The 16782-nt window shown below is 26.5% G+C and overlaps 1 protein-coding gene across 1 annotated transcript; it reads left to right on the forward strand.

Moving 5' to 3' along the window:
* Positions 1 to 7229: 7229 nt before the first annotated feature.
* Positions 7230 to 15848, forward strand: LOC112591968 (tubulin glycylase 3A-like). The gene is made up of 10 exons (XM_025335932.1): positions 7230 to 7697; positions 7925 to 8054; positions 8125 to 8342; positions 9323 to 9520; positions 9585 to 9782; positions 12461 to 12677; positions 12747 to 12837; positions 13035 to 13199; positions 13919 to 14172; positions 15550 to 15848. Exons 1-10 carry the CDS (start codon positions 7230 to 7232, stop codon positions 15846 to 15848), a joined length of 2238 nt encoding a protein of 745 aa, XP_025191717.1.
* The last annotated feature ends 934 nt before the right edge of the window (positions 15849 to 16782 follow it).

The raw sequence follows: 16782 nt of genomic DNA on the forward strand, positions 1-16782 counted from the left end.
GCAGGTAATCCGTTAATCTATAGGATTTTGGTGTGGGAGGTACATCATCCGGACGCCATAAGATAATGGAATCATCGCAGCACGTACGCATAAATCAGCGAGGACGCGTGAGCCGTGGGAACACGACGGTGCGCATCTCTTGATCAGAAGGTATATGACTAAGAATAGTGGGGAAAGGACCTATGAGTCCAATATAGGACTTTTGCAGACGTGGTTTACTAGAATTGGAGCAAGCACCTTCACGCCAGTCTATATAAGGATTTGTTCGTATTGACTTAACATTTTCAATAAAAAACACTTATGGAATTTACGACTATTTATTTCACCGTGAATACTGCACAACATCATACATGGTTGCTTATATCATATACGTGGCCCGTTACAATATATATTTAAGTAAAGATTTTGATGATTTTATAGCCTTTCAACACATTTTTAACACATTTTTTTGAGTCGTGTTGATTGCGCAAAACGATGGTCATTTAATTTATAAAAGTAAAAAAAAAAAAAAAAAAGGAAAGACAAGTTGTTGGTGCGATATGTCTTCCTGTCCCACCTATAGCCTTTGCGGCGTTGAGCGGAAATCGACGGTATCACGTCGTCGTTTCCGACGGTTGGTAAAGTTTGGACCGGTCGCTGCAAGCCTGTATTTTATACTGGTTGCCGTTACGTATCGTGTCATTTCATACTTATTTAATTGACTCTACATTCATTTTATAATTATTTATAGTAGCTGTAAATAAATCCAATCCCTAACTAATGTAAAAAAAATCTTTTTTAATAGAAGTTTTGATATTTTGATTATATATTAAGATAATATATTTTTAAATAATATTTAATTATTGTTTAATTATTTATTTTACTTTCTAGAAATAAAATTATTTCTTTAGTTTATTTTTTTAGTTTGTTTTTTATAGACTTTCCATTAACATGTTATAAACCGGTTCGTATATTATTCAAAACTTCTAAAAATATGTAGGCGAGGCAAATCAAAAAAACTACTTTTAAATTTAAAATGAAAAGATTCACCCGAAACAAGTATAATTAAAAAAATCGGTGTATTAAGAATATACCGATTGAACGATTTAAAATATTTAGTTTTTGTGATTTCAAGTTTACAAATTACACATTAACGAGTGAGGCTTGGATTATTTTAGCTAGAGTATACCCATATGGTAACGTACTTGTACTATAATTTATTTTTAAACGACACGAATATTTTGTGTACGTAATATGTTGTCTGATTTAACATGAGATTATTGTAATATTATTGTTAATGTATTTTATTTTATCAACCATTAACAAGTTTTGGATTTCCGTCTAAAAGGATCACAATGAACACATTTAAATTATCGGAGGAATCGAGAAAATCGTTGGAATACTAAGTGCTCAATAATCCAAGCACTGATGCGTACGACGTACATTATGAGTAGGTATTCAGGTACCATATTATGTTTAATAGATACTAACGCGTTTCTATATAAATTACTACTTTACATATATGTCCGTAACAGCATTAAATATGTATATAAGTACACATACACACATACATCTATATTATATAATATAATACCTTTATAAAGAGAGATAATGTCGTCAGTTGGGAGTATTATCGTTTAATCTTAATGCATTATTCAGTTGGTAGATAGGTAGGTAAAAACCGGTACAATACAGGGACGAAATTCATGAAATTTACAGATCACAAGTGTCAGCGTGTGCACTGTACATTAATTGTAATATATATAAAGATTGTGTTTTACAGTAAATAAGTTTTACATTTTACAGATTTGTTTCTTTGATTACCATAACATGGTATAATACAGGGGTCTCCAAACTTTTTTTATCTGAGAGCCACATAAAATAGAAAAAGCTTTTAGTAGGCCAAAATGTATGAACACATTTAATTTTCATGTATAATTAATAAACTACAGCCAATAAAACTGATAATTGCTCGTGCGCGTGATAACGACTATGGAAACTATACATATTTTTAGAATATTTGCCGTTATTTGACGGGCCGATGAAAACTTATTTAGGCGCCGCATTCGGTCCGCGGGCTGTAGTTTAGAGACTCCTGGTATAATATAATAGATGTATTTTAATAAAATCGAAGACAGCACAGTACCACGAATAATATCATGTGAACGTTTTTAATAGATACCTATCTAGTATCTACTCTTAAAGATGAAAATTTTTATGGTTTAAACTTCAACTATCCATATAATCATATAAACACATATAATTTTTAAACGTTAAGTATTTTAGGCGATTTTATACTAATTTTCTTAAATTATTTTCTGAATTTCTTTCCATTATATTATTTTTAATTTAACAGAAATGTTTTGTATTCTCGCTTATGATGCATTCATTATACTTATTTTTATTTTTTTTCTCGTAATTTTGTATAAATTATCTTACAGTATTTTAAGAATGAAACAATTAACTTATCCGTTATTGGTTAACTATTAAGAGAACTTTTTCATGCAGATTATACTGATTATGGTACATTAGTTTTCAACTAGTGACTAGTATAATTCATGATATAGAAGTCACTTTTAATAATATGTGAATTTGTTATTACTTTTCTTCATACTTAATCATTACTTACTATACTTAATCAATCTATTATATTAAACATCAGTGCTTCTTAATTTTGGTTAACTTTACAAATGATAAAATTTTTGATAAAAATAGATGAAACACGGTGATCAAACAGAAAACAACCATCAGACTCTAGAATTGTATTATACATATAATTTTACCTTTAGTCAGTCATTAAATCGTTTTTTCTGGTTTTTACCAACAATTATTGATAGATGTTTAATTGGTTACATTTGTTAAACACAGTTAGTACTCTTTAAAACTGGTTCTAAGGTCAAGGATTAATGTTTGAAACCGATAAGTGTTCGTACACGTGTGTGGTCTGCATAGGGGATTGTTTTTTTTTCAATAGTATTTTATAAGTTCGGTAATAAATAATATCAATTAAGTGACACGTCGTACTACTTATACTATAATCGGAAAAATCATTTATACGACCATATGCTAAACATATTTGTATACGTATAGATACTAGTTAACCCGCTGTGATTTTTGAACCACGCTGCCTTACTTATAACATTCTACAGCAGTTGCCGGCGTCATCCGATTATAAATATTAAATGCCAATCGTCATTCATACTACTATTGCGATATTGTAAAAGTAAAAATCAACAATACCATTTTATTTTATTGACAATTATAAGTATAGCAATAACATAAAATAAGCGTGTGGTGTAACAAAATGGAGTTGCAATAACAAAACTTGTAATGCATTCATTAAGAGTGTTGGAATGGAGCAACATAATATTATTTTGACAAATTCGTCAGGTGACACTCACATTATTTCATGCCTTCTAATTTCTTCGTATTAATTTAATACTGTGCTTGATTTTATTTTTTGGCGGAGCTTACACTAAAAAAGGTATTTGTGGTGGAGTTTACATGCGCCCTCAGTATATGCTTCTACTGTTAATTGCCTCATTAACTGTGTCGCCACACTGTATAGTATGTGTGTTATTATATTAAATCATATATATGATTCATAGGATATGTAATAATACATTAAATCACCCATAGGCCATAGACCATAGCCCTATCGTTAGACCTATAATTGATATATTTGTTTATAATTTATATATATTAGTCTCGTTTTTTTTATAAACATAGATAACAAACATTTATAACAATTTTTAAAACTGTTTAGGTAAGCATAAATACAAATACAAATAATAATAATAATAATAATAATAATAATAATAAATTAAGTATTTTATATAACGTGAATATATTATATTCAATGGGCTTATCGCCGCTTATCGAAATTTAGCTTACATTTTATTATTCATCTTCACAAGTATACATCACTATATTATGGCTATTACATTCCACCATTCACCATAAATATCAACCGGTTTAACTACGTATACAAATATTGGTTATATATATAGATAGTAACTATAAGTGACATAATATTATGCTAGACAAATGTAAGTTCTTAAACGATAGGTATATAACAGGTAAAAATCATTTATACGCACCCAACTGTGACTGTTCGAAAATACTAAACGCGTCATATTATGTAATTTTCTAAACGAATAATTAGAAAACCTAAATAAAGTTATCATTTGCGACCAAAAGTATATGTCTACTCGAAAATAACAAATTTCCTTCCCACATTATTCATTTTAAAGGTAGGATAGGCAGTTTATACGTACTAGTAGAAGCCAGGTTAAAATTTGTTTATATTTATCAAGAAAATTAAGATTTTAGACAAAATTTCAAAAATATTGTAAAATTATTATATTATTCTACTACAAAATAAAAAAAAATGAGTTTCTTTTTAAATTGTATAGTAAATGCATTAAAATTATAAAATCAAATTTATTTGAAACAATTATATTAATTAAAGTTAGTATCTAGGTATATTATCTCCTTGTATAACTGATTGAAATAAACCATCAATGATGCATTAAAAAATAAAAATAATTTATAATAGTTACTTAGCTACATATTTATATGATATACTTACATTAGAGTAACATATTACATAAGTTACACTATTTTTTTATCACATTGCAACTTAAATTTATTTTAATAACAGCATGACATATAAACATATATATTTTGAAGTTTGTTAAATCAAAATGATACGGAACTTTTATAGTATTTAAATTGAGATATTGTTTTGTGTCTTGTCTAAACATTTTGTTTCATTGATAAATAAATGTTGATTTGAGTTATTATTAATTGTATGATTTACTAAAGGAAAAATAGGCTTTTCGGTTTTTGAATTTTGTTTGATTATTTCTAACAATTTAATCTTAATGATTTTTGGGATTTTTTCCCAGACAAAATTTTCAACATTCCAGCCCTTATGACATTTTTTACAAAATTTATATAATTTAACGTCATTGACTTCTTCTTCTTCTTTTTTAGTCAATTGTTCTTCATTGTCACGATCATTAAAAATGCAATTTATCCCATTTTTTATTTTCAAGACTCTTTCTGTTTTTAAATCATTGGTATTTAAAGCCAAACATTTGCTATCCTTATTAACATCAATCAATTTGTTTGTTTTAATTTCAGTATCATTTAGATTTGTTGATTTGGCATCTTCTAAAGAGGATTTTATAGCCTCATCAAGAAGAGGCTGATTGTTATTAATTATAATAGAGCTGTTCGTTTTCATACCATGCATTTTATTATTTTTTTGCATTAATATATTTTCATTGTCAGAGTACACTTGAGACGGTGAAACCTTCATCAAGGATGGATATTTTAATATATAAGCGGTTGGTTGTTGAAAATTTCCAAAGCTATCGCGATTCCTATCATCAAAGCTAGTAAAATCGTTAGTGGTAGCTTTGTTTGTCATTTTGTTTTTGTTTCCTAATGATTGCATTGAGGTAGTATTGTTGAGTTCCATTGTAGATTTTACAGACAAAACTTCATCATAATTGATGACGTTTGTAACAGAGTTGCTGCTTCTTCTCACACTATACTTATTACATATTTTAGGTAACAGTATCATGTTGTTTGAATTAAAGTTCGAGCATGCTTGAGGCGGCGAAACTTTCATCAGATAAGATGGATATCTGAAATTACGATAAGTTAAAGGTTGAACACTTCCAAAGCTTTCGCGACTTCTACTTCCAAAGCTAGAGTAATCATTGGTGGCAGTGTTGTTGAATTCCATTGTGGATTTTACAGACATAACATCATTACAATTGATGATGTTTGTAACAGAGCTACTGCTTCTTCTCACACTATATTTATTACATATTTTGGGCAATAGTAACGTGTTGCTTGAATTTAAGTTCAAGCACATTTGAGGTGGTGAGACCTTCATCAGATAAGATGGATATCTGTTTCTGCAAACATTTGATTCCTGACTTTGAGTGCTTTTATAAAAATTAGACATTTAAAATTGAACAATACACGCTAGAAAGTTATAATAACTGTTTATGTTTAATGTTGCTATAGTGTGTAGATGTTTTATACATATAAGCTTAATATATTATATAGTGTTGTATTCATGAGATTAATCTTGACAACAACAGTGATGTTTAATAACTTATTAAATTAAAGATTTAATACAAAAATGACAACAAATTTTGTTAAGTTTTGTGATTTTGACAAACTTTGTTAACTTTTTTTAATTGTTTATAAAAATATATGCCGTGTGTAAATGTATTTTCAATTTTTAATGCAATATTAATAAAATTTATGATATTTTATTTAAAATTTATAGAAAAAAAATCCAAATGCCTATAAATTGCTTAAAATTGGTCTAAATAATTAAAATTATATCAAGTTTCAGTTATTATTTAATATTTTATTGTAATAAAATAAATAAAATAACGAAAAATATTTGATGATAAATCATTATATATTATATAGGTATATCATTATATTATTATACTTTGAATATCCAATATCCCCAACATTTGAACTTAAAATGTTCATAAAACTATGTGCAGTTATTTATATATTTTTTTAATTTCAGTAAAAAAAAAAAAACTAATTTTAAACTTCCAAGCAATAAGAGATGCGTGGAAATTAAATTTATATGCAAATAACTATTAATTGTTTTCGATTTTTACGACTTGTTGAAATTTTAACTTAGAACAGTCAACTCAAAATAAATGATTATTGATTTAAACTTAATTAATTATTCTTATTTTAGAAAAAATACTTTTGAGAAATTTCTATATTAAATGTTCAAATGTCTGTACACCGACACACGCCATACATTTTTTACAAATAGTTCAAAAATAGCTAAAATATTTTGAAAATTGCATTGGTTATGTGTGTGATTCGCAGTAGGTATACTCTACTCGATGTTGGTTATTTAAGATTATAAAACATAATGGTAATATTTAGTGAACATATTTAAATATAAAAATGAAAATAATGTACCTAAGTAATTATTTATAACAAGCTCCAGTATAGTTTTTATTTAACACGTAATTTGTTGTCAAAAAATTGTAATAGGTGGGTTGATTTACGATATTTTAATTACGATAAATATAATAGCAGCAGTCCAATATTTATTACCATAGATACAAATAGCATTATTAATATTGAATAAAAGTAGTAAACAATTACAAATTAAACACAACCTAAATTCTATACTTTTTAAATATTTACATAAAATTTACACAATCTAAAAAATAAAAGAACACATAATGAATTTTAACAATAACACTAGCAAAAAAAAGGCGTTGATGCCTCAGAATGATAATAAGCCATTAGTAAATCAAAACGATAAAACTCAATCGTGTACACTAAACACGCCGAATAAAATCGTTGCTGTTGAAATTCTTGAAAACACGTCCAATCCTGTTTCGAATATTTACCTCGACAATGAGGTAAAACAATGTACAACTACAAACGACATTAAAACAAATATTAAACAAGACGGTTCTAATCAAAATTCGGAATCAAAAGAAGAATTTCAAAATCTAAAATTTTCAAAAATGCAGAGTAACCTCAATACCAGATACCGGCTAAATTCTAAAAACTATGTTCAAGAACTTCATAAAGTATTGATAAAAGAGTGTAACTATAATTTATTAGATTACACTGCTTTGAATGCAGCATTAAGCTTTGAGTCATTGACAAATGTCACTAATCGGACGTTGAGAGCTATACAGGTTCAGTAAAAACTAATATAGATAAAAGGATTGAACTCTTTAATAAAAATACATACAATGAATAATATTAAAATCTAAAAAATATAATTGTATTATTTAACGATATTGACAGTAATATAATTAATATAGAAATGTGCATTCATAATATTATCAACGTAGGTAAATAATATAAATTTATCGTGTATCGTTATATATATATGTTGGTATCGTTTTTTCATTGTGTACAGGATCAAAAAATATTTTCAGTATTAGGATATTTTCCAACAATTTCCTTAGAGATGAACAACCGTGGTTGGGTAGAAAAACGAGATCCACACAGACCGCCAACGAATTATTCTTATTATTTAAAATCACCACGTAAATATTTTCAAGCTATTTATACCTCGTGTAACCGACAAATGTTTATATGTAAAATTTTAATTTAAAGCATACATGGTTAATTGGATTGAATCGCCTCCGCTTTTATCGTCAATCAGTGAAAATGAAGCCATCACAGAGCGCCTGAAAAATGCGCAATCGTGGAGTATACTTAAAGATAAAAAATCGGATTTTATTTTTGTCACTAGAAAACGATTGATTAATTGGTCCAATTTAAGTGAATTGACATCCGTCAGTCAGATGACAAGACATGTGTTTTGTACCAAAGTATTTGTAACTACTTATTTATAAGTAGCCATTAAATATTTAGATTAACTATTGAGAAATCATTTTATGTTGACCTTACATTTTATATTAATAAGTTTTTAATTTTTAAAATTAATACTTGGTTGAGATTATATTATTACAATCACACTTTAAAGTGTACGGACGAAATAAACCTATAAATGAAAGTAAACAGCACACAATCCGTAAAACATGTGTGGCTACATAGAAAAAACTTATTAAATATTATTTTGAAAATAAATTTAAAATGTACTTATAACTTTTATATTACAAATTAAGAACCATTGTGGAATAAATAGGCAATTAGTAACTGGCAGCTACTAAAATAATTAACTTTAGTAATACACAACCAAAACAAATTATTTTAATTTTTAATTTTATAATGTTAATTTAAATTATATTAACTATTAAACAAATAAAACTTAACATAAGTAGGTACTTTAAAAATGAACCGATCATGTTTAAAAATGTGTTTGTGGGTACTAAAACTATACTTTTATTATACAACTATTATTATTTTCAAATAAATAAATTCATTTACGTAATTCGATTGAACTGTCATTTAATTTAAACAAATATCCAGCCTTAGATAATACTTGTTTCCCCAATGATTAATAACGTCGAAAAAATATTTTATTTTCAGAATATTGGTAGGAGTTAAAGATACCCATCTCAATAAACCACTTGTTATATTGATTTAAAAATATGTAATTAACATTATACATTATTATAACTAGGGAAATTGTTCCTACCTAATATAAAAATAAAATTATTATCTACTTGAAAATGTTCTTATTTATTTTAAATACGAATGATTCAACTTTTACAAATTGATTACCTACCTAGCTTTATATCATAACATTTAAAACTAAATATATATCTCCATAAAGTTTATGTATCTATTATACTAAGCTAATTAATTAACTATCAGGTTAACTAATAGTTTCTATTTTAAAATATAGAATGGTTTGGCACAATGTTTGGAATATTATAAAAATTCTGTGACAAATTTAATGTTTCCGAGATGTTATTATATTCGATCTGAAGCAGACAGAGATGCATTTGTCGAAGATTACATTACAACAGCGTTAGTAAGCACACTGCAGATTATCGTAAAAGCGATTGAGAATAATAGAAACATTTTCACTATAAATGGCAATGTAACACTTTCAATTTAATAATAGAATATCAGTACAAAAATAATATCATTTTTTTCCTTTCCAGATACCATACAATATTATTGATTTTGTAAAACGATGTGTATCAAAATTTCTGAATAAACACATAACTGGTAGTACAGAAATAGATTTGTGGGCGTTTAATAGTCAAAAAGAAGTATGGAACGAATTTATGATTCATTACGAAAAACTGATTATCGATAACAATGCCAAATTTGATCATGAGTATACATATGAATTAGAAGTAAATAAGTAGTATAATGATTATTTAGTTATAAGTGTTATAACATTTTGAAATAAAAATTAAATATTTCAATACTTGTAATGAGAGCTTTCGTTTCTCGGCAACTATTGATTCTCTGTCACTTGGGTCTTCGGCAAAATCATCAAGGTTCATCAATAAACACCGAGGTGTACCGAAGCTAATACCATCTTATTCATAGGGCTCAGAAGTTGTAGCTGTTGCATATTATTCTATATATTCTCAATTTTTAGCTGACAGAGCTAAAAATGTAAGCAATACAATTGCATGCTTAAAAATCGAAAATTTTTGATGTGTATTTTGTCAATTTTAAAGAGAAAAATGCATATTTAATTGATTTTCATACGTATATATTATGCATGTTTCCTGTCGGTTAATAGAAAATTATATTTCGGGTGATAGGTATAATGCAATTTTTATTTTTTTGGATTTATGATAAACTTAATTTTTAAAGGCATTATTGGAGCATTTTTCAATTTTTTAAAGCATTTCGTTCAATGGGCGAAAATTATTAAACCAAATTTAAATATAGATATAAAGATTGTCTCTGCATTCAAATTACATGGCGATTAGTACGAACCACGACGTTCATATATATATATATATATATATACCGTGTGTTCATCAATTTAGGGAAAAATTTCTCACACTAAAGATCCACCAGTCAATCTTGCAGATTTAAAATACAAAATTGTGGTTGCGTAGAAACATAGTTGATATATCAAAATTATTAAAAAAATTAGGGCTATCCGAATAAAGTGTTCAAATAGGTGTTGCTATTCAAATAAAAATCATATTTTTATTGCGCATGCGCATACCAAAATGATAAAAAATTTTAAATGTATCTACAAATGTGAATTTATATACCACTAGCGTGTAAAAAAAATTCGATTTATTCCAATTTAATTCGGCCGAGGATTTCAATGTTCCCTCAATTGGTGAACACGTGGTATATTATATACATTTTAAAAATATTGTTTTATTTTGACTGGAAATCATGTAAAAGATGTTTTCAAAAACATAATAAATATTGAAATAATAAGTGTTATTCGATAAAGAATCGCCCGTACATATTTTTTTTATTTCACATTATAAGGACGATCGATAGTGTTTGAAACTAGGTTTTTAAAAAATAATTTTTGTATTTTTTTCAAAGACTTTTACGATATTTAGGACATGAAATTTCAGCTCTGATAACATTTATTCAAATTAAATATACTCATTAAGCAGGTATCATATAATTTGTGCTAAGATACTACTTTTGACAAAAAACTTATAATGGAAGGTATACATAGATAATATTCGTTTAAAAATATCAATATATAAATTCTAAAAAATTAGAAATATTTTTCCAATCAACATTATACGTAATGTATATATATGATTATATCACACTATATTTTAATTAGCTATTAAACTTCTACAACTGACACAAAATAAATTCTCGAGGATATTATTATGTTTCTATATAAACAAATTTTGTAACGATCTACTTTAAAAGACTATAAAGATTTCAAAATTTTGCGGAATAATAAGTTTATAAAAAATTTACAATCCTATTGATGATAAAGGATATGGAAAATGTGTATAGTGTGGATAACACTAAACGAATAAGAGAAAATAGAGCATACGTTAATTACATATGTTAATTATTAGTGTTGTATTAATTTAAGTTTTTAATATTATGTTATTTTTAAATTTAAATTTTTATTTCGATAAATTTATGTATATTTACTAAATGTGTTTAAAATATCTAGTTAACACAATTTGTAAGAGTAATAAATTTTATTTTAACTTATAATAGCTCTCTGCTTTTATCACAAGTTATGTTGAAAAAAAATAGGTATAAATATAAGAGAGATACTGTGTTGTATTTATTTTTTTATAAACTGTAGTGAATTTTTCATGATATTATTCCAAAATTCTAAAGCATGACTTATTTGTTCAATAAAATCTGATGTTTTAAAAATTGGTTTTCTAAAACATGATATGTTATCGCAGTTATTTCACATCATTGATGTAAGCTATTTTTTCATCCAGTATTCGTAATCTTATTAAGTCCATTTTTCCAATATCAAAAATTTTACAAGTATGATATTTTTTACGTATTTTTTTAATAATAATATATGATCACATCAAATAATTCAAACAACGTTTTTGATATAGGCTTTTCAGTTACAGTGGGTACCTACTACACCAATGTTATGTTTTTTTTCGGAATAATACGTATAATATATTATGGTATAATATTTTCCAATAAATTAGATACATTTTTCATCAAAACGTCTAGAGATCCAGATAAAATTGAAGTGCTTATTTTGGTTTGACTTTAGAAATATAAAGATGTCTAAATTCAAAAAAAAATTATAATGAATTAAATTGTTAATTTTATAAACTACTTTATATCAGCTAGTGAATATTTTTCACTTTAAAATTATTAATTCATTATTTATTATTGAAAATAAACAAATTTCTAACATAATTCTATGTACTTTTGCTTATAAAAAAATCTCCCAAGATACGTAAGTATCGTAAAGCTCTGTATTTAATCCTCTGCGTGTAATTATATATTAATATAGCAATCTTACGACCGATTTTCAATGAAATCGTAATTTCTGATGTTTTAGTAATTTGAATGTTTGGTCTGTGTTGTACTATAGCTGGATGTTTATGCAAAATGTAAATATCTACTAGAAAATGTGAAAAAATATTGTCCTCAACATTACATAGATGGGATTACCAACACATGGATCATAAAACCCTCTTCAAACTGTTCAGGTCATGGTATTATGTTGTCTAAAGATTTGCAAACAATAAAACAAAAAATCACTGAAGAAAATTTTTCTAGGAATAATTATATTTTACAAAAATATATAGGTATATATAAACAATCTATAGTATTTAAAGGAAAGGCATGATAACTACCAAAATCATTATTATTTTTAGAAAGACCACTTTTGGTTTATACATGTAAAATTGATTTGCGACAATGGTTTTTAGTGACCAATATGAGTCCAGTAGTTGTGTGGATGTACAAGTTAGTATAATAATTTATAGTTTGAGAATATAATTATTCTATGGTGTTTTGACAATATATATATATATTTATTTTTATATTAAAATGTTCATCATATAAATTCGAATATCATTTGTTATAGTCAGAGCATTATAAATGTAATTATTAAATGGATGTTATAAACAATGTTCCAATAACTATTATTTTCAAATATTTAGAGAGGGTTACGTTCGATTTTGTGCAAATAGTTTCTCCATGCAAAATATGCACGAATCTATTCATCTCAGCAATGTCAGACTACAAATGAAATATCGAAAATATAGGAATCCACAAGTACCTGATGAATGCATGTGGGATTATAGAGAACTACAAGATTATTTGAGGTATAAATCATCTTACTACATAGATTTTAGAAGTCTTGTGACCATCGTAATTTTAATCGAAAGCTACTCATATTTTGTAACTATACAAATTCTAACGGTACCTACGTCGTAATTCGTAATGCTTATACTGATTTTCATTCTGAAAAACTTTTAAAACTACATTACATAATATGGGTACCAAATGTAATATATGAGATTATACCGGTTTAAAAATTACTAAAATGTCGAGCAAAAACATTTAACTAATTAAATTTAGTCTTAAAAATAATTTAGTGCTGCCGAGTATTTTTGCAGAGTGAAAATCGTGAAAGAATTATGATAACGTTCTTTTAGATTTATAAATTTCAGTGTCAAAATTAAAAATAAAACATTTTTTTTTTTTTTTGTAATATAATAATTGATTATTGGCATAAGTTAACTTATGTAGACGCAAAAAATAATCCTCTGTACGTTTACTACACATGTATATATTGTATATTTACGTCATTTACTAATAATAATTAACGACTAACGCAACGGCATGATTGACGGTTAAATGTAAATTAAGTTTTCTATAAAATGTCCCTTACAATCTATTAGTAGCAAGTATTACTATTAATAATAAATTTTATTTTAATGAATAATATATAATGATATTATACCGTGTGGTAAAATAAATGCCTTGTATAGTATAATTCCATAAGCATTTTCCTGTAGCCCAAGTTTTTTTTATTTTTCAGAAAAATTGGACAAGAATACGTATGGGATGAATTGATATTTCCCGGAATGGGCGAGAGTGTTTATGCAGTGTTAAAGGCTGCTACGGACACTTCGTTTTACCGAGACAAAACGTTTCAATTGTTCGGAGCTGATTTCTTGATCACTGACAACTTTATCCCTTATTTGATTGAAATCAATTCCATTCCCGGACTGAATCCGTCAACGAGCATTATCGCCAATTTGGTGCCTATGCTCCTTAGTGACATCGTGAAAGGTATATAATTGTATGCGTAGTGTTATAAGTTATAATAGTTATATGAGTAGATAATTAAATTTATTTTAGTAAGTACTAATTTTAATAATATTTGGTATAATACTACATTTAACACATGTATTCTTAAAGTAAAGTAAAATATATTTTATAGTATTGAATTAGAATAAAAAATTTTATTTTTACAGGCCTTCCAGTCATACAAAATTAATTAATTAACAATTTAGTAAATAAAATATTTAATTGTTGATTTAGAAGGAAGCTATAATTTCTTATTAAATTTAAATCTTTACTAAGTACGATAAGCATTTTTAAATTTAAAACAATAATAGTTTGAATTTTATGTAGAAAATAATGTAATAATGATATTAATTTAAAAAGTGTAAAGTTAAAACCCTAATTAAACACTTAGATCCTTAAAAACGTTAAAAACATCATGAAGTGACTTTTAAAATTATTCTTTTAATTTTGTAGTTGATAACTGATATAGTTTATATCAGGATTAGTAGTTTTATATTTTCAAGTCATTTCTTTTGGTTTACTCCAAAAATTCAAAGTACTCCCAGTTTTTTTGAGTAATTTATTTTAAAAATTGCTTAGAAACAATATAAATGTAGTTTGGATTAGAATAGTTGTGTTTAATTGCATTAAAATATAAATATTAATACAAATTATTCTCGTTATAAAATTAAAAACTTTATCTAACAAAAATTATTATTATAACATTTCATTTCTCATAAAATTAACTATCAGTTTAATTAATTCAAAAAAAGTATATATTTTTTTTTTTTAATGAGCGTATTATTTTGAATAAGTAATAACCTACCACTTTATGAGGCTGTGGAACATAAAAATAACTTTTACACTCCTAAACTTTACACCTTATGTACGCCTATGTTCATAACTATAATCACACGGTACGTTTGCTGCACCTACGAGAGAAAACGAGCCATACTACATTAGTGGCTAAAACTCGTTATATTTTCAAAAGAATCATAAAACTATTGTATTATTAAGGGGTTTTTATTTGAAAAACAAAAGTTTACTCCATAAGACACTTCTCATGCAGCATAGAAAATTTTAATAGTTCTAAAGTTAGGGTTTTAAGTATATTATTTGAAAATTCCAAGAATCTGATTTGAATAACACCGTTATTGATAAAAGGCTTGGCGAGTCGCTCTGCAGTATAGTATTGATATAGAATTAACATAACTAGTGGTGGTCAAATGATTTTGTCACGGTGGTAGGATGAAGCTATAATTTTTAGCATGCACTTTTATGAAAAAGATAATTTAGGATAAAAGATCAGTTTACTAAATAAAAAAAAAGTTTTACAATAAGTATTTTTGTCGTCTGAACGTTCGTTAAATTATATCATAGTAACGGTGGACTACGAGAAAAACTCGAACGCTGACACAGGGCTGTTTACGAAAGTTGTGCCGGAAAAGTGGAAACCAGCTGTCACGGTTAACTCTGCCGCAGCCACAGAAAATTGTGGCTGCAATATATTCAACTCGTCAGTGGCTTCGGGTGTTGAACCAGCACGGTTTGCGACCGGATACCACTACCAGTGGATGGACAGTGTCAATAAAAAATTGGCAACATTACGATTAAAGATCAACAGCCAAAAGACGACGGACGACTGTAGTTTTATGTGCAGTGAACATCGCAGTGAATGATAGACTGAATCATGATGTTTCAAAAGATTTTAATACATAAAAATCGTTTTATTCATAAAATAAACACTATTATACTCTTATACTGTTTTATAATGTTATATTTTTTAACATGCCACAAAAATTGTCTTGAGGTGGTTTTATCGTGGAGGAAAAATACGTACAACTTATCTATAGAATAAGTTTTTAATTTAAAAAATATTTATTAATTAATAACTTGATACACATATTATATTAGGTATATTTTTAGAATGTTTTTAAATATTTTTTATACATTATAGTGATTAAACTTGTCATTAATGCCTATACTAGATTTACTAGCTCTGACAATTAAAACTTTAAATCATTAGGTGTAGTTGCAACTTGCAACTTACAACTTTAAAATTTTGCAGTGTAAAGGTTACTTTACAACCTACAAGTTATACTCGTAACCACTAAAACGTCGATTAAAACAGGGTGTCTCCATGACCTTCTTAATTTGTCATATACGCAATCTAGGAAAAAACGTCATTATAATTATTAAATAATCAACCATATATTGTATATTATTATTTTGTCACAGCTATTATAACCTAACCTAACTATTATTTGATTTCAGGTTAAGATTCTCAATATACCTAAGTGCTGTATATCATATCATATCCATAGAATTAGTGACTATGTAACTGTAACGTCTGTAACACATCTTAACTACTTGATAATTTTTTTCTACTAGTTTAGTCTGATATATATATTTTAGCTAAAATTACAGTTTTTGTGATACCTATTACGTATTTTAAAATTACACAAAAACACTGATCAACATAATTCATAGATAAATTTGACGTAGATATCTACAGCAGTTTTTAAATAACGGGTATCTCAATTTTTCAATACATCGCTCGTCGTTATTTTTCTAATTTACTCTTTACTAATAAAATAACACTATTTAATTATT

The sequence above is a fragment of the Melanaphis sacchari genome, unplaced genomic scaffold (assembly GCF_002803265.2).
Source record: "Melanaphis sacchari strain LSU unplaced genomic scaffold, SCAv2.0 Contig14_pilon_pilon, whole genome shotgun sequence".
NCBI classification, from domain to species: Eukaryota; Metazoa; Arthropoda; class Insecta; order Hemiptera; family Aphididae; genus Melanaphis; species Melanaphis sacchari.

Excerpts from the sequence above, each read along its gene's own strand:
- LOC112591968 (XM_025335932.1), top strand. The coding sequence starts at position 7,230 with ATGAATTTTAACAATAACACTAGCAAAAAAAAGGCGTTGATGCCTCAG. Across the intron at positions 8,055-8,124 it reads TTATTATTTAAAATCACCAC|CATACATGGTTAATTGGATT; the intron begins GTAAATATTTTC and ends TTTAATTTAAAG. Across the intron at positions 9,783-12,460 it reads AGTATACATATGAATTAGAA|CTGGATGTTTATGCAAAATG; the intron begins GTAAATAAGTAG and ends GTTGTACTATAG.